The sequence below is a fragment of the Chrysochloris asiatica genome, unplaced genomic scaffold (assembly GCF_000296735.1).
Source record: "Chrysochloris asiatica unplaced genomic scaffold, ChrAsi1.0 scaffold00236, whole genome shotgun sequence".
Lineage (NCBI taxonomy): Eukaryota > Metazoa > Chordata > Mammalia > Afrosoricida > Chrysochloridae > Chrysochloris > Chrysochloris asiatica.
This window is the reverse complement of record NW_006408754.1, coordinates 2721875-2742769: the sequence shown is the minus strand read 5'-3', so window position 1 is coordinate 2742769 and position 20895 is coordinate 2721875. Positions and strand designations below refer to the sequence as shown.

At 35.6% G+C, this 20895-nt stretch overlaps 1 protein-coding gene across 1 annotated transcript in view; it reads left to right on the top strand.

Moving 5' to 3' along the window:
* DZIP3 (DAZ interacting zinc finger protein 3) overlaps positions 1–20895 on the top strand; it is a 115608-nt gene that overhangs the window by 53178 nt on the left and 41535 nt on the right. The window contains exons 11-17 of the mRNA XM_006873318.1: positions 1775–1865; positions 4424–4430; positions 6720–6796; positions 8417–9034; positions 12611–12643; positions 13690–13859; positions 14798–14842. Coding sequence (XP_006873380.1) covers positions 1775–1865; positions 4424–4430; positions 6720–6796; positions 8417–9034; positions 12611–12643; positions 13690–13859; positions 14798–14842 — 1041 coding nt within the window. The remainder of the gene's footprint in view (positions 1–1774; positions 1866–4423; positions 4431–6719; positions 6797–8416; positions 9035–12610; positions 12644–13689; positions 13860–14797; positions 14843–20895) is intronic.

The following is a 20895-nucleotide window of genomic DNA, read 5'->3' as shown; positions in this document are numbered from 1 at the left end:
ATTTGTCTTCCAGCTCACTGATTCTGGCTTCCATCTCTTCATTTCTACTCCTTTGCCCTTTCAGTGTATTGTCCACTTCCAATATTTTTATTATTAATCATTTGGACCTCTTTTTGCAAGTTTTGAATGGTTTCCAACGCTGTATCTATCTTGTTTGAGTGCTTCTGTAGCCCTTTCCTGACTTCTTCCTTATTTTCCTCCACACCTCTGTGAAGCCTTTGGATGTATCTCAGTACCTACCATTCTTCTGAATTCCTTCTCAGGGAGATCCAAAGCCTGCTTTCCTTCTAGTGGGGAGTCTATGCTTACCTCCAATTCATTTGTCTCAGGTACTGTTTTCTTTTTCTGGACATGTGCTGAGATATTTTGTTGTTTTTTTCTTGGACATTTTCAATACTTAGATGTGTTTTCAGTGATTAAACGAATGTATGTTGCTGTATTATTAAGCTTACTGTGTGTCTCCTGTTGGATGTGATCTGGAGATAGGCTTCCCTTTTCATGTCTATTATTACTCAACTATGAGTAGTCTTAGCAAGTGTTGGCTATCTATGTTATGTGTAGCAGCGAGTATTGGCTTCTGTCCAGATGGTGGGATATTATAGCATATGCTTGTAGCTTGGCTATATGACCACAATTGCTGTCTCTTCTTGGGTAACATTCCTACCCCCAGGAAAAATGTAAGACCAAAAGTACAAAAAACAGAAACAAAAGTTAAAAGCAAAAACAAAAACAAGCAAGAAACAAAAAAAGAATCAAAACCATAGCAGACTAGTTCTTTGCTGTGCAGGTCAGTGTGTGTGTATAGTAGAAACCTCCACATGTGGGTAAAGGTGTCCACTCGCTCAGGCACCCCCTCTAGTCACCACCATGGAGATGCACAGACAGAGACTGAGAAATGAATGGAAGAAAGATTGTTCACAATTTTATCTCTGAAGATGAGTTAGGTATCTGCGTATGCACAGTGTAATTCTCAAAATGACTGCATCCTTGTATTTAGTAATTGGTGTTGGCGTTAGCCTTTTATGTTGGGATTTTACAGTGTGTAAATAAGGTTTGGTTGTATGGGCAGACCTGCTGTCTCTTGTTAGATAAGGCAGGAATAAAGGGTCCCACCCAATTAGGAGAGTCAACTTTAGGGCTAAATTCCAGAGTCAGATGTCATAAGAAGCCACCTAAGGATTAGCCTCTGTAACTGATGGACTTTCAGCAATTTCCTCTTTGTGCCATGAGAAAATTGTACCCTGTGGGTGCAATGCTGGACCCTTTTGGGGGTGTGCTCCTCCCATCTGCACGAAGACACCCAGGCTGGGCAGGAATGGTGCACAGGGGAGAGGAGGAAAAAAAAATAAATGGCACACCTATTTTTCCACAAGTTGCTAGGTGGCTTTCATACTGTATCTGTCTGGCCCCACACTCTGATCTCCACCAAGACTGCCGGCCACATGCAGCAGCATCCCAAATGATTCAGAAATTGTGTTTCTCCTGGCCACAGTCAGATTTCTCCATGTGTGGGCACCCGAAACTATTTTCCCTTACTTTATATTAGATCTAAAGCTCCAGGACTGTCCCAGCAAAGTGCTTTCTCTGGTTCTTCCATGCCTCTGCTGAGGAGCCTCCTCTGTTTGTCTCCACTTATCCTGCCCCCAAACCAGAAGTCTCTCCATGTATAAGTTTTTGTATGGATATATGTTTACATCTCTCTTGGGTAAGTTCCTAGGAGTAGGATTACTGGGCTATGTGGTAAGTATTCATTAAAAAATTCTTAATTTTTTAGGAAACTGCCAAACTGTTTCACAAAGTAGTTGTGTGGTTTTTCATTTTTATCATTCATGCTATAGTTTTCCCTACATCTTCTCTAGCACTTGGTATTGTCCTTTTTTTTTTTTAAAGTGTAGCCATACTAGTTGGTATGCAATGTTATTCCATTGTAGTTTTATTTCCTTTTGACAAATGACATTTAATGTATTTATGTATGTTTATTTCCCATATGTATATGTTTTTTGGGTGAATCATCTGTTTAAATATTTTACATATTCTTCTTTTTGGGTTGTCTTAATATTTTGAGTTGTAATTGTTTTTCATATGTTCTAGATGTAAGACCTTTACCAGAGATATATTTTGGAAATATTGTATCCTATTCTGAGACTGTCTTTTAATTTTTTGCATAGTATTTTCCCAAAATCAGAAATAATTAGTTTTAATCGTCCTGTTTGAAAAAATGCTTAGTAACCTAAGTCACAAAGATTTTTCTCATATTTTCTCTATAAGCTTTAGGTTTTATATTTAAATTTATAAGCTTTTGAGCTAATTTTTATGTATAGTATGGAGTAAGGGTCAAAGTTCATTTTGTCCCATATGGATTCCTAGATGTCCTATTACTCTTCCTTAAAAGACAGTCCTTTCTCCAATTAAGTTGCCTTGCTACCTTTGTTTAAAATCAACTGACCAAATATATGCAGAAATTTATTTTATGTTCCATTGATCTCTATGTTTGTCCTTGCATGAGTGCCACATTATCATGAATGTTACTCAAATTAGCTTATAGGAATTCTCCCAGTTTGTTACTATTTTTCAATATTGATTTTTCCATTCTAGGGCTTTTGTTTTCCAGAATAAATTTTGAAATACTGTTTTAATTTCTACAAAAATTCTTGCTGGAATTTTGATTGGTATATTAATGAATCTATAGATCATTTTGGGGGTGATTTACATCTGAAAAGTATTGAGATTTTCCATCTGTGGGCGTGGTGGTGGTAGTGGAAGTGGTGGTGGTTATTTGCCATGGAGTCAGTTCCATCTCATAGAGACCCCTTGTAGGATTTTTGAGGCTTTAAATCTTTATAGGAGCAGAAAGCCTCATCTTTCTCCTGCGGAACAGCTGATAGTTTTGAACTGCTGACCTTGAGGTTAGCAGCACAACTCGTAACCACTACGCTACCAGAGCTCCATATGGACGTGGTATATAACTACATATCTTCTTTGATATCTCTTGAGGATATTTTATAGTTTTCTGTGTATAATCTTATGCATAGTTTGTTGAATTCATCTATGAGTATTTGATTTATTAATATTATTATAAATGTTTTTATGAATTTAATTGCTCCCTGATTATTTGTAGTTGTTAAAATTTAAACTGATCTGTATATATTTGCATTGTATCTTACCAGTTGTAAAATTTGCACATTACTTTATATATCATTTTTTAGATTCTTTGGTGTTTTCCGCATCTATGATTATGTCATTCTTGAATAAGTATAATTAAAATTTTTCTTTTCTGACCTCAATAACAACATTCTTATCAATGGAGAAAAGATTGAAGTTGTCAAGGACTTCATTCTTCTTTGATCAGCTATCAACACTCACTGAAGCAGTCAAGGAATCAAATGACGTATTGCATTAGGCAAATTTGTTGCACAAGACCTTTTTAAAGTGTTGAAGAGCAAAGATGTCAGCTTGAGGACTAAGGTGCGCCTGACCCAAGCCATAGTATTTTCAATAACCTCATATGCATGTGAAAGCTGGACAGTGAATAAGGAAGACCATAGAAGAATTGATGCTTTTGAGTTTTTGTGTTGGAGGAGAATATTGAAAGTGCCATGGGCTCCCTAAAGAACGAATAGACCCATTTTGGAAGAAGTGCAGCCAGAGTGCTCCTTGGAGGCCAAGATGGCCAAACTTCGTCTCTCATACTTTCTACATATTGTCAGGAGGGACCAGTCTCTGGAGAAGGATATCATGTTTGGTAAGGTAGAGGGTCAGAGAAAAAGAGGAAGACCCCCAACGAGATGGATTGGCCACGGGGCAACATCGATGGACTCAAGCATGGTAACAGTAGTGATGTTGGCCCAGGATTGGGCAGTGTTTCGTTCTGCTGTGCATAAGGTCACTATGGGTTGGTACAACTCGATGGCACCTAACAACAACAATACCTTTTGTTTATTTTTCTTTATTCATTGCATTGGCTAAGCCCTAGTATAATGTTGAATCAAAGTAATGAGAGTATTTCCTGATTTTAGGGAGAGGCTTTCAGTTTTTCACCATTATATATATTCTTAACATAATTAAGCACATAAAACTATTTATAGCTGCTCTTTGTAAGTTTGAGGATATTCTCTTCTATTTCTAGTATCTAAAAAAAATTAATCTTGAATGAGTTGTGAGTTCACGCTCTTTCTATGAGATGAACATGGTTTTTCTTCTTTAAAAAACCAAAACAAACCTGTTAATATACTAAATTACTCCAATGGATTTTCAAATGCTGAATCTAACTAGCTTCCCTACTATAAATGCCACTTGGTCATGATATATCTTTTTATTTATGTTTTTCTGGATTCAATTTGTTAATATTTTCAAAGTATTTCGGTACTAGGTTTCTAAAGACTTTGTTTTGCAGTTTTATTTTTAATGTCTTTATCTCTCTTAGAATCAAGGTAACGTTGGTCTTTTAAAATGAATTTGGGTATGTTTACAGGTCTCCTATTTTCTGAAAGAGTTTTTGAAAATTGTTACTTTGTATTTTATAACTATTTGGCAAAATTTACCAGAGAAGCAATCTGGAAAAGAAGTTTTCTTATTTTTTTCTTTAATTAAAAAATTTTTAATATAAATTCAATTTTTTAAAGAAATATGACATTTAAGGTTACCTATATGGCGCTGTGGGTTAATGCGTCAGACTGTAAAGCCATTTGAACTGTAAGGTTGGTGGTTCAAGCTCAGCAGCTACTCCTCGGAAACCCTATTTAGGGTCACTATGGGTCAGAGTCTACTCGATGGCACTTAACAATAACAAACAACAACAACATTCCTTTTAGTGAGTTTGGTAGTTCATGTTTTTCAAGGAATTTGTCAATTTCATCCACATCACCACAGTATTGGCCTAAAGTTATTCATAACATTCCCATATTTAGTCTTGAATATCTGTAGGATCTGTGATGATGGTACCTTCATTGTAATGTTGAAAATTATTGTCTTTCCTTTTTTTTCTTGATGAAAATGATTAAAGACCTATCTGTTTTATGGATACTTTACAAGAATTGACTTTTAATTTCATTGATTTTTTTAGTTTAACTTTAGTTTTTGCTTCATTCTGCTAGTTTTGGTTTAATTTGCTCATCTGTTTGCTTAAGGCAGATACTTTGATCATTATTTGGAAATTTACTCTTTTAAAAATTAATTTTTCTGTAGGATAAGCACTGGACGGTGAGCCACAAGGTTGGTGGTTTGAGCCTACCAGCTAACCTGCAGGAGGAAGATGAGGCTTTCTGTTCCAGAAAAGATTTACAGCCTCTGCAACCCTATGCAGAGTAGCTATGAGTCAGAACCAACTGGACAGCATTTAATAGCAACATGCTCTCAGAAACAGTATAATAGAATTCCTTTTACTCAGTATGTCTGCCAAATCATTACATTGTTGCCATTTTAAATTTTTTCCAGTGTATTAGATGGTTGGCAATGTTTTTATAGTGGTACTGGAGATAAACTCAGTCAACAACAACAGTAAAAAAGGCCAGTTATCTATGCTTCTTAAACTTGCATTCTAGTGTTGTTATTCTTTGGCTCCTGTGTTTAGTGGGAGTTTCAAAGTGAATCCACATATTTAGTCTTTTCATCTGTTTTATAATAACATATGGCACTAAGTCTATTTAGTAAATTTTGCTATGTTTTTCTTTAACCTTTTCCCAATTTAATTTTTGCATTTGGGTGTTATGCTTGTTTTTTGTTTTATTCCTTCTTCTTTTTAATCACTAGTCATTGAATAAGTTTGGTTTTACTTTATTTTTTTGGAACAACTACTATAACCACTGGCAAGGAAATTTTGTGATGGTGAAGGGAAATGAGTTTCAGGTTTGCTGGTGTAGGATAAGCACTGGATTCCAAGGTCAATTTGCACCAAAAGGTGGCAATTTAAACCCACCAGCTGTTCCTTGGAAACCTTATACAGTCGGAATTAACTTGATGGCACTTAACAACAACAATATAATGTACAGGTTTCTTTCTCTTTTTCTTTTGTTATCATGTGGACTTCCTAGGAAGCTATCTACTTGTGTAATTCTTTTTTGCAAATCTGTCTTGTTTGTTTTTCCTGGTGCTTCCACTACCAGCTTAGTTCATCTGTAATCCTATGCCTGTTACCTTCACTTTTTAAGATCTGATGCTTCCAGACTCTTCTATTACTGAGACTTCTTACCATGGCTTCTTGTGTCCGTATCCTTCTTTCTCTGGCTTCTTGTGTCTTTATCCTTCTTATGTCTGTATCAGCTCCATCTTAGTTGTTGCATTAGCCTTGGACTTTGTGTGTAATACAACAATTATAAAGCCAAACCAAACTAAGTTGATTCTGACTCATGGCCACCCCATGTGTTGCAAAATCGAACTGCCCATAGGGTTTTCAAACTGTGACCTTTCAGAAGCAGAATATCAGGCTTTTCTTCGGAAGTACCTCTGGGGAGGTTCAAATTGTTAACCTTTCAGCTAGTAGTTGAGTGCCTCCAGACTCCACTAGCGATGATACCAGCTTCTTAATTCTAGTGAAAACAATATAGGATTTTATTATTGGTAGTTTTTATTTGTCTGCTTTTTCTCCCTTTACTTTTGACTTATTTCATGTAATAACTTGGGGATAGAACAGAAAATGCTAATTTACTTATTAGCCAGGCCGATGCCAGAAATCTTGACTTATCTTGGTTGTTTTGACTGTAACTTAACTTTTTTTCTTGCAGTTATAAAAATTTTATGTCTCAGAAAAGAAGTGATACTGATATGAGACCGAAGATCAGTTTAAATTTTAGTACAAAAGGTATTATTTTATTTTTATATGTCTCCTATTAAAAACTGCATTAACATTTGTGACTTTCTCTGTAAAGTATAATGCCATTAACAACTGTGTCTTTATTTACCCTGGACTTGGCTTAAAATGAGCAAGCAGCACTTGGGACAGGCTGGACCTCACGGACAGAAAGGTCGGCAGGTGTTCAGTCTCACAATGAGTTGGAATCCTTACAGAGAGGATGACCAGTGCATAGCTGTGATTAATAGTGAGATTGGGCTTTACAGAGGTTCCATACCTACCAACCCCTTCCTCTCTTGCTATGTTCTTTTTAATAGGACCAGCGTTAGAGAGGCCTTACATGGAAGGCATGAACATTATTATTTGAGTGCCAACTAGTCTCATCTCAGGTGCCATCTCTTTAGGTATACTAAGAAATGCTATCTGCCTAATGCTTGGGGGCCCTTGAGGTGACTAACTCCATTTAAGGATAGTTTGGGGCAACACTTCTTGCTAGGGGAAATGGAAGTCCCTCATCTCAGCAAGCTTCTTACCTGTCAATCCAGAGAAAGCTTCCTGAGTCATTTGCTTGTTTCCACAGTCTATGCCACATACATCAAGTAAAGTACTAATTAAAAAATTTATTGCAACATAGCATGAAAGATAATATGAAGTTGTTTTTTTTGTGATAATCAAAATTTGATATTTTCTCATAAAAAATAACATCAAAGACCAATTTTCACCTACTTTATAGTTTACCTCAGTCTTCATTTCTTTGGAGATACTGTTAAACCAGGAAAATACCAGTATTTCAGTCTCATGCCTTATTCCAGTGTTTTTGTTTTTGTTGTTGTTGTTATTGTTTTCATGAAATAGCTATTTAATTTTTTGAAGGGGTAAGAATAAGTTCATTAGAGCACTGCTTCTCAAACTTTAATATGCATGTGAATAATCTTCTGGTTTCATTGTAATTCACATGCCAGTTCATTAGGTCTGTGGTAAAGCTTGAGATTTTACATTTCCAGCAGGCTCATATATGGTCCATGAGCTACATTTTAAATAAAAAAGCATTAGATTTTTTCCCCTTGATGTAGATCTGCACTGTCTAATGAGACAGTCACTAAGCCATATGTGGTCGTTTAAATTTTAATTAATTAAAAGTAAATACAATTATAACTTGAATTCCTCATCAAACAAACAACATATCTTGTGCTAAATGGCTAGTGGACAGTGCCAGTAAAAATCATAGAAAGTTTTGTTGGACAGTATTGATTAGAATAAAGTATAATTGTCATTAAACACCAGTGGTTACCATTCTTGGCAAACTTAAGAATTTTCAAAAGCCTACAACTTTGATGCTATTTGGTTGTTAGAGCTCATTGATGTCAACAAATCTTGTATGACTGAAAGGGTCCTGTAATAATTAGCCTTTGTGATTAGTTTTGTTTGGAAACATGCTGCTTTTATTTGTATTTTTGGCAAAAAGCCAGACAGTAGTGGCTTTATTGTGATTTGGCTGTAGTAAAGAACACATTCTTGAATGTACTTCACTCTTTTGGAATAGTTCCTATCAGGGTGTAATGAGAGAAACCACATGAAAGGAAAGAGAATTAATTTGTAATATTTTGACTTTTCACTGTTCATTTTCAGATGAAATGCCCATCTTCAAACTTGATTACACCTATTTCTATCATCTACTTCATATAATTATAATTTCTGGTACTGACATTGTCCGGCAAATATTTGATGAGGCTATGCCACCATCTCTTTTGAAAAAAGAACTTCTTATACACAAGAATGTGCTGGAACCATACTACAACCATCTTTGGACCAATCATCCTTTGGGTGGAGCATGGCATCTGCTTTATCCCCCAAACAAGGAGCTGCCACAATCTAAACAGTTTGATTTATACCTCCTGTTAGCTCTCATAAAACATTTGAACATATTCCCTGAACCCCAAAAAGGCTGGAATGTAGAACCACCATCTTCTGATCTCTCTAAGTCTGCAGACATCCTGAGGCTGTGCAAATACAGAGATACCCTCCTTAGTGAGATTTTGATGAATGGTCTCACTGAATCACAGTTCAACTCAATTTGGAAAAAAGTTTCAGATATTCTTTTGCGCCTTGGGATGAAGCAAGAGGATATTGACAAAGTGAAAGAGAATCCCATTGAGAATATCTCCCTTGATTATCATCAGTTGTCCATCTACCTAGGCATACCTGTGCCAGAAATCATTCAGAGGATGTTATCCTGCTATCAACAAGGTACAATTTTATTTTTTATTTTTTTAAAACTCAGCCAATAAACCTGTTTTCGGTATTTACTAGGTAGGTGCTAAGCACTGTGCTAAGAGCAGGGAATTCAGTGAGTTCACATCTTAGGATAATGGGTATCTTGAGAAGCTAATAATAAGTATGTTGCTATTGCTGTTAGGTGCCATTGAGTTGGTTCCAACTCATAGCGACCCTACGCACAATAGAATGTAACACTTTCCAATCCTGTGCCATCCTTACTATTGTTGGTATATTTGAGCCTATTGTTGCTGCTACTCTGTCAATCCATCTCTCTGGAGGTCTTCCTCTTTTTAATTGACTCTCCACTTTACCAAGCATGATATCCTTCTCCAGGGATTGGTCACTCCTAACAGCATGTCCAAAGCAACAGAGACAAAATCTCACCAGGTTTACTTCTAAGGAGTGTTCTGCTGCACTTCTTCCAATACAGAGATTTGTTTGTTCTTCTGGTAGTCCATGATACTTTAATATTCTTTACCATAACCATAATTCAAATGCATAGATTCTTATGCAGTCTTCCTCATTAAGTGTCAAATTTTTACAAGCATATGATCCAATAGAAAATGTCCTGGCTTGGGTCAGGAGCACCTTAGTCCTCAAACTGACATCTTTGCTCTTTAGCACTTTAAAGAAATCTTTTGTAGCAGATTTGTCTAATATAATGCATTGTCTGATTTACAGATTGGTGCTTCCATGAGTACTAATTATGAATCTAAAGAAAATGAAGTATTCGACAACTTCAATCTTTTTTATTTTTTATCATGTTATTTATTGGTCCAGTTGTGAGGATTTTTTTTTTTTCCCCTTTCCACTGATGTGCAATTCATACTGAAGACTGTAGTCTTTAATCTTCATTAATAAATAATTTAAGTCTTATTTTCTTCCAGCAACTAAGGTTGTATCATCTGTATATCACAGGTTGTTAACGTATCTTCCTCCAATCCTGATGCCATGTTCTTTTTCATATAAGTCAGTTTCTTGGATCATTTGCTCAACATACAGAGTGAATAAGTATGGTGAAAATATATACCTGGTATATACCTTTCGTAATTTTAAATCATTCAGTATCCCTTTGTTCTGTTTTAACAACAGTCTTTTGGTCTATATATAGGTTCTCCATGAGCACAATCAAGTGTTCTAGAAAAACCCATTCTTCTAAATGTTATGTATAGTTTGTTATGTTCCATATATAACAAACACAATAAGGCACAAATATACATCTTTCTGATATACTCTGCTTTTAGTCAAGATCTACCTGATGTCAGCAATGATATATTTTATTCCACATCTTCTTCTAATTCACCTTGAATTTCTGGCAATTCCTTATTGATGTACTGCTGCAACTGTTTTTGAATTATCTTCAGCAAATTATTAATAGCATGTGATATTAATTACATTGTTTGGTATTTGTGCTTGCTACTGGATCACCTTTCTTTGCAATGGACACAAATATGGATTTCTTCCAATTGATCGATCAGGTAATTGGATTCCAAATTTCTTGATATAAATGAGTGAGGCCTCCAGTGGTGCATCAGTTTGTTGAAACATTTCTATTTATATCTGTCAGTTCCTGGAACTTTATTTTTCACTAATGCCTTCAATGCAGCTTGGACTTCTTCCTTCAGTACCATTGATTCTTGATTATATGCTACTTTTTGAAATGGTTGAATATCAACCAATTAATTTTGGTCCAGTGACTCTGTATATTTCTTCCATTTTCTTCTTTTTTTCTTTTAAACTTTTTATTGTGAATTAAGTGAAAGTAAACAGACAGGATCATCAGCTTACTTTCAACTAATACATTTTGTTTCATCTCAATGATTACTCTCTCCTCCCTGTAACAACAATTATTCTGCTTCCTTCTATATTCTTTTGATGCATCCTGCATCCTTTAGTATTTTGTCCGTAAATTCCTTCAATTTTGCAAATTGAGGCTTGACTTTTTCTTCAATTCATTCAGCTTGAGAAGTGATGAGTGCATTCTTTCCTAATGGTTTTCTAACTCCAGATCTTTGCATGTTTTATTATAATACTTGGCATTGTCTATTCAAGCTGCCCTTTAAAATTTTCTGTTCAGCTCTTTTTCTTCTTTGTTTCTTCTAGTTGCTTCTCCAAAATGAAGGATGACTAAATACAAGTGCCATGTGTGTTTCCAGACTGTTCTTTTAGGTACATTAGGTATATGTTCCCCTCCTTTTTATCAAAATGCTTGAGGTTTGCTTAGAATTTTGTCTGTCCATTGACTGTGAATAATTTAAAGAAAATAAGTTAACATGTGTGCAAGTGTCTGATTGCAGTAGTGGCTAATCCCAGATATTGTCTATTGATATAGGAAATACATCAGAACTCCTCTCCCACATCTGGGGTGAGCTTGTGTTCCCTCAAGATGGAACGTGGAGTTCAGGGCACTAAAACCTTTTATGTGCTATGTTTTAGGTTATTTTTCCTGCTCCCAAGTTTTTATTATTCATTTTATGAAATGAACAACTAATGGTTACACTGATGTTATTTAACCTTACAACCTTGTAGGTTTTGAGTAGTTGTGGAACTCGTCCTCATTTTCTTCAGTGCCAATTACTAGGCTCCATTCTCAGTCTTTTTACTAAAACTCTAGGATACCTTTGTGCTTTCTTTGAGCATAAAAGGAAAGAATTTGAGTTTGATGACCTAGGAAAGTCAGACAAAAATACTTGACATAAATTATATGAGATTATTAGAGATTTTGTGGTTAGGTTTTTTGGTTGGTTGGTTTGTTTTCATTTACGGTTAAAATTTAACAAAACTACTTAGGAGAATGAAGGTGTTTGAGACTTTCTAAGTATTTTACATATTCTTCGTGAGTCAGAATCAACTTTCAGAGTAGTTATTACCATTGCAGTTTTCATTTGTGTATCCAATTATTTTATTAATATCCATTGTCTCCACTAAATCTCCATGATGTTGTTGTTAAGTGCCTTTGCATCAGTTCTTACTCATAGTGACCCTGTATCGGGTTTCTGAAAAGCAGCTGGTGGGTTTGAACCTCCAACCTTGTTCACCGTCCATTGCGAATCCTAACAGTGCCATGCCAGGGATCCAGTCTCCATGAAGGCAGAGACTATATGTTCTTTCTTCACCATTTAATATGTAGAGTTTAACACAGTATATGCTCAATAAATATTAGTGGACAAAGAGGGGAGGAGCAATGAGGATAAGAAGACTCAAACTGTAAATGGGATTTTGTTTGATAACTAACTGTTATTGTTTAATGACCTTAACTTTTTAACTAGTAAGAATTTGCTGCTTAGTTAAAAGTGCTTATATACTAGACATTACCTATTATAACCCTAAAATTTTGTTTATTTTTCTTTTTCTAATCATGGTTGTATAATCTTTGTATTACAATTTCAAGATTGTGTCTGTCTAAACTGATTTGAGGAATGAAGTTGGTTATTTTCACAATTAAAATTGATGCAGTATAAAATTCTGACTTTTATTAGTCCCAGTCAGATATTTGATGGTTGTATTTGCAATTATACATCTAAATGTTTTCTTTATGTTCCATAGGAATTGCTCTTCAGTCAATAACAGGATGTCAATGTAAGTATGTTTAAAAACAGAATTCCATGATGATCTCTTAACTTGATATGTCTAAGGGAACCTATGGGATTTTTGCTTTGTAAGAGAAATTGTATGTTAAACTGTAACTGTTAAAAGCTTGAAAAATCATGTGATCAAATTACTACTTTTCAGCTAAACCTAGTATGAACATAACTCTGCCTTCTTAATATATGGGTTACCCAAGGATAGTGTTTAAACCTTTGGACCCACAGGACATTTCAGTAGACAAAATCTATCTACTTGTTCTATCTGCTCATATATGCTACTGTTTTGCTTGTGTAGCTTTATCTGTTTATCTAACCATTGCTATGCCTGTATGGTTTTTTTCTGGCAGGTAGTAAACTAGTTTTATTTAAAATTTCTGTTTTTGTGTGCTTATATTTTTAAGAATGTAGTTCATATTATACAATTAAAATTACACGTAAGAAAATAATATTGGATTTTTTTGTATGGCATTATATTTTGGCTCATCTGTGACAATTAGATGTTGTCCTCAAATTTGGAGTCCTGTGTTTCTGGGATAGCATTAAAGAACATGGTGTTAAAGATGAAGTCACATTGTAGGGACCTGATTACCTTTCATAACCTTTGGTTGTAAAAAAAGAAGAAAAATGGTGGTGAGTGGGGGAAGGGGTGGTGATTACACAGATCTTTTATCTTTTCTTTCTTCTCTTTATGTTTTAGATTTATTCTCCAAAATTATACTAGCTACGATATTAATAGGGTCAATATCAAGACACTAAAAAAAAAGTACTTAGAGTCTATTTTAATTCCTGTGTTCTTATGATACCAGTAAGCTATCTTAGCATTCAGGGTCATACTGATTGGTCCCAGGCTAGTATATATACCTCTTATTTAATCATTAACAAATTAGCATTGCATTTTTATATAGTAATTGAACAGATTAAGATGAGTTCTTTTTTATATCTGGGATAGTGTTTCTTGGCAGACAAACATATTTATAATAACGATAAGAGGCTGAAATTGCTTACATGCAAATTGAGTGGTTTGTCTTCCATATTTAGGTATTGAAATAGAAGAGTTACGGAATGAGGATGAAAAACTGAGACCACCTCTCATGGAGTACAATATAAATCTGAATTCAGACTGTGATGTACAATTAGTAGAAATGAATAAAGATGTGGCATCAATACCCAGTGAATCTTCAACAGAATCTACTAAAGATCTCCAGGAAGTATAAAACTTTCATTAATATTTGAATTAGAAAAACTTAATTAAGGCCTTTATATTGTTGCATGTACTGTTTTAAAGCATTCTAAACAATCTCAGTTTACATTTACCATACTGTTCACGCAGAACTTGAATTGGAATGGTTCTTTCCATTGTACTTCCATAATCTCTGTTGCTGTAACCATTTATTTAACCAGTGTTCCTTGAACACTTATTATATTCTAGGTACTATTTATTGTTAGATTTCTGAACACATTTTGTCTTTCTGAGTCAGGAGAGTGGGTATGGGAGGATAATAGAGGACGACAGAGGAAGGAGTAGAAGACAGAGGAAGAGAGAGAAGAGGGGTGGAAACTAAGATAATTTCAACATAATTAGTTCAGAAAATAATGAAGAGCACCATGAGTGGATCTCAATATTTCTTTACAGGAAAGTGGTAATTATTATTATATTGTTTCTGGTAGTGTAGTCGTTACAAATCGGGCTGTGAACCGCTAGGTCAGCAGTTCAAAACAACCAGCTGTTCCGTGGAAGAAAGATAAGGCTTTCTACTCCCATAAAGATTTACAGCCCTGGACACCCTGTAGAGGGTTGCTATGAGTTGGAACCGACTCCACGGCACATAACAGCAACTTCTTTTTAGACTTAATTATTCATCTTATAAAGATATATATGAGTACATGTGCATGTGTACAAGTCAAGAGCTGTGAGCGTTCTGTCAGCAGGCACACAGCAGTGACAGCTCAAGCGCAGAAGACTGAGATCAAAATGAAAATAATTCAAGTAAAAATAAGTATTTCTATAGAACACAGAAAGAAAATGTGATCTAGAATATTAGAAGTTAAAGGTCTCAGTGGTTAGAAGAAATATTTGTGTATTTTCTTAAATAGCCCATTATACAGCTTGAACTATATATTAAATAAACCATTTATTTCTTTTCAGGTTAGTAGTAAACCAAAGAAAAAGAAAAAGATTAAGATTAAAAAGGTAAGAAATGATATTAATATGTAATATTTAATGCATGAATTCAATTTAGAACTTAAAATTAACCAAAGTAGGCATATAGTACAATTGCCTTCTCAATGTCAATATCTTGTTGAATATATAATTATAGAGATGTCTCAATGTGTTTGATTCTGAATAATTTAGATGTTCTGTTATCTACTTCTCTAAATTAATAAATTTGGATATACAGTGAAACCTGTGAAAGATGAAACTCAACAAGACTACTTGTTTGTCCTGGTCTCACAAGTTTTTCACCTTTGACAGAGTACAGTCATCATTTTTCTATCACTTTCTATTTAGTGGAAAATGTTAGATTTTTCCTTCTCTGACAGGTTTCTGCCTCATTCATGGTATGGCAGGTTTTACTGTAAAAATAAAGACATTGAAATTTGTTAAAATCTGCATGTCACTTCTATTTTTAAATGCTTACTTTATCTTAAAAACAGTGGTTTTTTTGTTTTTGTTTTTTTTTTATCATATCTCTACTGAAATGTTCAGTAGCATTTTTTAAAACATTAGTGCATCTGAATTTTCTTCAAGTCTTAGAGTCTACCAGTAAAGCAATAATGTACAAAACAGATACAAAATCAAGGTGCATCTGTCGTTTTTCTCTTCTTTGATTTTTGCTACTTGAAAAATGAACTAGTCACTATGTATGGCAAAGCTGCAGCAAAATGCCTCTTAACTGCTTAGAAAAGTACAATGGAATGCCAGGAGTCGTCTTTTATCAATGTGCCATACAAGGAGTCCTGGTGTGGCGTGGTACGTTAATGTGTTAGATTCCAAAGCCGGTTTGAACTGCAAGGTCGGTGGTTCAAGCTCACCAGCCGCTCCTCAGAAACCCTATACAGGATTGCTATGGGTCAGAACTGACTCAACAGCACTTAACAACAACAACAACAAGGGCTTCTGGTGTGGCACTGTGAATCAGCACTGGATTGTGAACCACAAGGTCAGCAGTTCAAACCCACCAGCTGCTCCTGTTGTTGTTGTTGTTGTTAAGTGCCGTCGAGTCGGTTCGACCCATAGCGACCCTGTACAGGGTTTCTGAGGGTGTAAATCTTTACGGGAGTAGAAAGCCTGATCTTTCTCCCGTGGAGCGGCTGGTAGTTTCGAACCGCTGACCTTAAGGTTCGCAGCCCGATTCGTAACCACTACACTACCAGAGCTCCTAGGAAACCCTATACAGTGTCGCTGTGAGTTGGAACTGACCCAATGGCACTGAACAACAACAACAAATGCTGTATAAGGAATCCTGGTATGGCTCTGTAGGGTGAGAATTAAAGACAATGTTGGTTTGAACTGCAAGGTCAGCAGCTCAAACTCACCAGCCTACACAGGGTTGCTATGGCTTGGACATGATGGCACTTAATAACAAAAACAACAATCTGATTTAAAAAAATAAATCAATGTAACTTTTATGTTATAATAAACATCATTTACTATAATTTATTATTTCAATAAAAATTATTTTTTTAAATTGAATTTTATTTTAAAAGGCATTTATATGAAGATTTTTTCTTACTTTTATATATAGTTTTCAACTGATAATATATAGATTGGTTGGTTGAGTAAGCAGATTTTTTTTTTAACCAAAGTATAAGAAGCCCCAGGCTTAATACTACATAAATGGTCAGATAAACCCTAGAACGTCAAGTCGCAAAAGTACAAATAACATGAATAAGAAATGAAATAGTCAATGTCACAACAGAACCAATTGAAATAAAAAGTATCATATCAGAAAAGTATGAAGAACTTTCCTCCAACAAATTTGAAAACTTACAAGATATATACAAATTTCTAGAAAAATACTACCAACCCAAACTAATACAATCTAAGGTAGAAATTTGAACAGGCCCATCAAAGAAGAAGAAATTGGACTTGCTATTAAAAAATAAAAATGTAAAAGCTCCCATGAGAAAAAAAGTCCTGGTCCAGATAACTTCACTGGTGAAGAGCATTATGCAAAGAACTGACACCAGTTCTACTAAAACTATTTCAGAACATAGTTGTTGTTAAGTGCCGTCGAGTTAGTTCTGACCCATAGTGACCCTGAACAGGGTTTCCGAGGTTTTTTAAAAATCTTTACTGGAACAGAAAGCCTCATCTTTCTCCTGCAGAGCAGCTGGTAGTTTTGAACTGCTGATCTTGTGGTTTGCAGCCCTATTCGTAACCACTACACTACCAGAGAAAAGGATGGAATATTCCTAAACTCATTCTATGAAGCGAGCATAACCCTGATGCCCAAACCAGGCAAAGACATCACTAAAAAAGAAAAATAATACGTTATGACCAAGTAGGATTTATACCAGCTATGCAAGGATGGTTCAATATTAGAAAAATAATCAATGTAACCCACCACATAAATAAAACAAAGGAAAAGAACCACATGATCATATCAGTCAATGCAGAAAAGGAATTTGACATGATCCAACACCCATTCTTGTTAAAATGTTCAGCAAACAAGGGATAGGAGGGAAATTCCTCAACATAATTAAGGGTACATATAAGGAACTCTGGTAGCGTAGTGGTTACGAATCGGGCTGAGAACCACAAGGTCAGCAGTTTGAAACTACCAGCTGTTCCACGGGAGAAAGATGAGGCTTTCTGCTCCCATAAAGATTTACAGCCTCGGAAACCCTATACAGGGTTGCTATGAGTCGGAACCAATTCCACGGCACGTAACCACACCACCAATCATACAAAACCAGCATCCAACAGTATCCTCAATGGAAAGAATTACTAGTTAGTAAATAGACACTTAATACTTTGAGTGAAATGAATTGGAATATATAATAAGAAAAAGGTCAACACAAGATGATCAAGGCAAAATAAGACACTGGGAGGAGTTTTAAGAGTTAAGGCAACTAAGGTAAATACTGTTACATATCCTGTAATAACAGTAATATATGAGTAGATACATAGACATGGAAGCTGAACAGGAGGAGAAGGCAAATGGGACTACACTCACATATATAAGGGAGCTTCAAAAAGTTTGTGGAAAAAATCTGTTGTCTTTTAATTCCACTTTTCCATGAACTTTTTGAAGTCCTGTCTATATAGATTTGACAGAGGATATTTCTACATATGTGTGGGACTTCAAAAAGTACATGGAAAAATGGAATTAAATGATAACGGAATTTTTCCATGAACTTTTTGAAGCCCCCTGGTATATTCATGAATATATTGGAGTATATAGGGAACAAAACCATGAAAACTTATTAACTATGACGAGTCACATTGAGGTAGTGAGTTGCTGGGCCTGAGGGATCAGAACCATAATCTCTGGATACATCAAGGTCAATTGGCACAATATATTCAGTAAAGATAATGTTCTATATCCAACTATGATTAGTAGCAACTGGGCTTACAAAGCTTGTGTAACTTTTGTTTTCTCCTTGTATGGAGCAAAGAAGAATGAAAAAAATCAAAGATGCATGGAAAAAATTAGTCCAAAGGATTAATCGACCACATGAACCCTAGCTTCCTCAGACCAAAAGAACTAGATGGTGACCAGCTATCACAGCTGACTGCTCTAATAGGGATCACAATAGATCATTCTTCCTGGACAGAGTAGGAATAAAATTTGGAGAAAAACTCAAAAAGAAAAAAAATCAGACTGGTGGAGCCCTCAAGGTGGTGGCACTATGTCACCCCTTCAGGCTTGAAACTGAAGTCACTGCATGGTTCAACTTTTAGCCAAACAATAAACATGCCTATAAGGTGAACAATAAACACCAGGGAGCTATGTACTCCTTAGCACAATCAACCAGAAAAAATCAAGACAGATTTGTTTGTTCTTCTGGCAGTCCATGGTACTTTCAATATCCTTTGCCAGTAGCATAATCCAAATGCTTATATTCTTCTATAGTCTTCCTTATTCATTGTCCAGCTTTCGCATGCATATGACATTATTGAAAATACCATGGCTGGGGTCAGGCGCATCTTTGTCTTCAAAGTGACATCTTTACTCTTTAACACTGTAACAAGCACTTTTGCAGCAGAGTTTCCTAGTGTGGTAAGTTGTTTGATTTCTTGATTGCTGCTTCCATGAGTGTTGATTGTGGATCCAAGCAAAACTAAGTCTTTTGCACCTTTAATTTTTTCTCAGTTTATCATGATGCTAGTTGTTCGTTGTGAGGATTTTTGTTTTCTTTAAATTGAAGTGCACAACATACTGAAGATCATAGTCTTTCATCTTCATCAGTTATATTGCTTCCAGTAAGCTAGGTTTTGTCATCTGCATATCGCAGGTTGTTAACAAGCTTTCCTCAGATCACGATGCCACATTCTTCTTCATATATTCCAGTTTCTCGGATATTTGCTCAGATTTAATGGTGGTGGTGGTGGTGGTTGTGTGCCTCCAAGTTGATTCCAATTCATAGCAACCCTAGATAGGAGTTCTAGGGCTGTGCATCTTTACAGGAGTAGAAAGCATCATCTTTCTCCTACCTTTGTACCTGGTAGAATCGAACAACTGACCTTGCTGTTAGCAGCCCAGTTTGGAACCCACTACACTACCTGAACTCCTTTCAGATTGAATAAGCATGGTAAAAGGATACAACCCCTGCACACACATTTTATGATTTTAAGCCATTCAGTATTTGATTGTTCTGTTAGAACAATAGTCTCTTGGTCTATGTACAAGTTCCTTATAAGCACACGTAAGTGTTCGGAAATGCCAGTTATGTGAAATTTTATACACAGTATCCTATGTTCCTTACAGTTGAAAGCCTTTGCATAGACAATAAAACACAAGTAAGCATCATTCTGGCATTATCTGCTTTTAGCCAAGACATCCTTCTGATGTCAGCTATGATATCCCTCATTTCATGTTCTAATCTGAATGCATCGTGAATTTTTGACAGCTCCCTGTGGATGTACTGGTACAACCATTTTTAAATTATCTTCAGCAGAATTCTACTTGCATGCAACATTAATGATACTGTTAAATGATTTCCACATTCTGTTGGGTCACCTTTCTTTGGAATGAGCACAAATATGGATTTCTTCCAATTGGTTGGCCAGGTAGCTGTCTTCCAAATTTCTTGATATAGCTAAGTGCGTATCTCTAGTGCTGAATCAGTTTGTTGAAAGATTTCAATTGTACTCTGCCAATTCCTGGAGGCCTGTTTTATGCTAATACCTTCAATGCAGCCTGGACCTTTTCTCTCAGTCCCATTGGTTCTTGATCATATGCTATCTCTTGAGATAGTTGAGCATTGACTGATTCCTTTTGGTACAGTAATTCTATGTATTCCTTCCATCTTTTGATCTTCTTGCATCATTTAATATTTTGCCCATAGAATGCTTCAGTATTGCAACCTGAGTTGAGTTGTTTTGTCAGCTGTTTCAGCTTGAGAAATGCTGAGTCAGTTCTTACCTTTAACTTTCTAACTCCAGGTCTTTGCACATTTCATTGTAATACTTTACTTTGTCTTCTCAAGCTGTCCTTTGAAATTTTTTCACCAGTTCTTTTACTTCCTCATTTCTTGCAGTCACTTTAGGCTAACTAAGAGCAAATTTCATAGTCTCTTTTGACATCCATTTTGGTCTTTTCTTTCTTTCCTGCCTTTAGTGACCTTGTGCTTTCTCCATGGATGATGTTCTTGATGCCATGCATAATTCTTCTGCGTTGGGGTTATTAGTGTCTAATGCATCAAATTTGTTCTTGAGCTGGCTTCTAAAGTCAGGTGAGCTATGCTCAAGAATGTATTTTGGTCCTTGTGGACTTATTATAATTTTCTTTAACTTCAGCCTGAATATATATATATATATATATATTGGATAAAACCAAATGGCCACCACTCGTCTGTCTGTTGTGCTGTGGTGGATTGAGATGCTGTGATTCCGAGGGCTATGCCACTGGTATTTTAAATAACCAGCAGGGTTATTTAGACCTGTCCATGGTGGACAGGTTTCAGATGAGCTTCCAGACAAAGACAGACTAGGAAGAAAGAGTGACAAACTACTTCCAAATCACTAGTCACTGAAAACTCTATGAATAGCAGAGAAACATTGTCAGATACAGGACC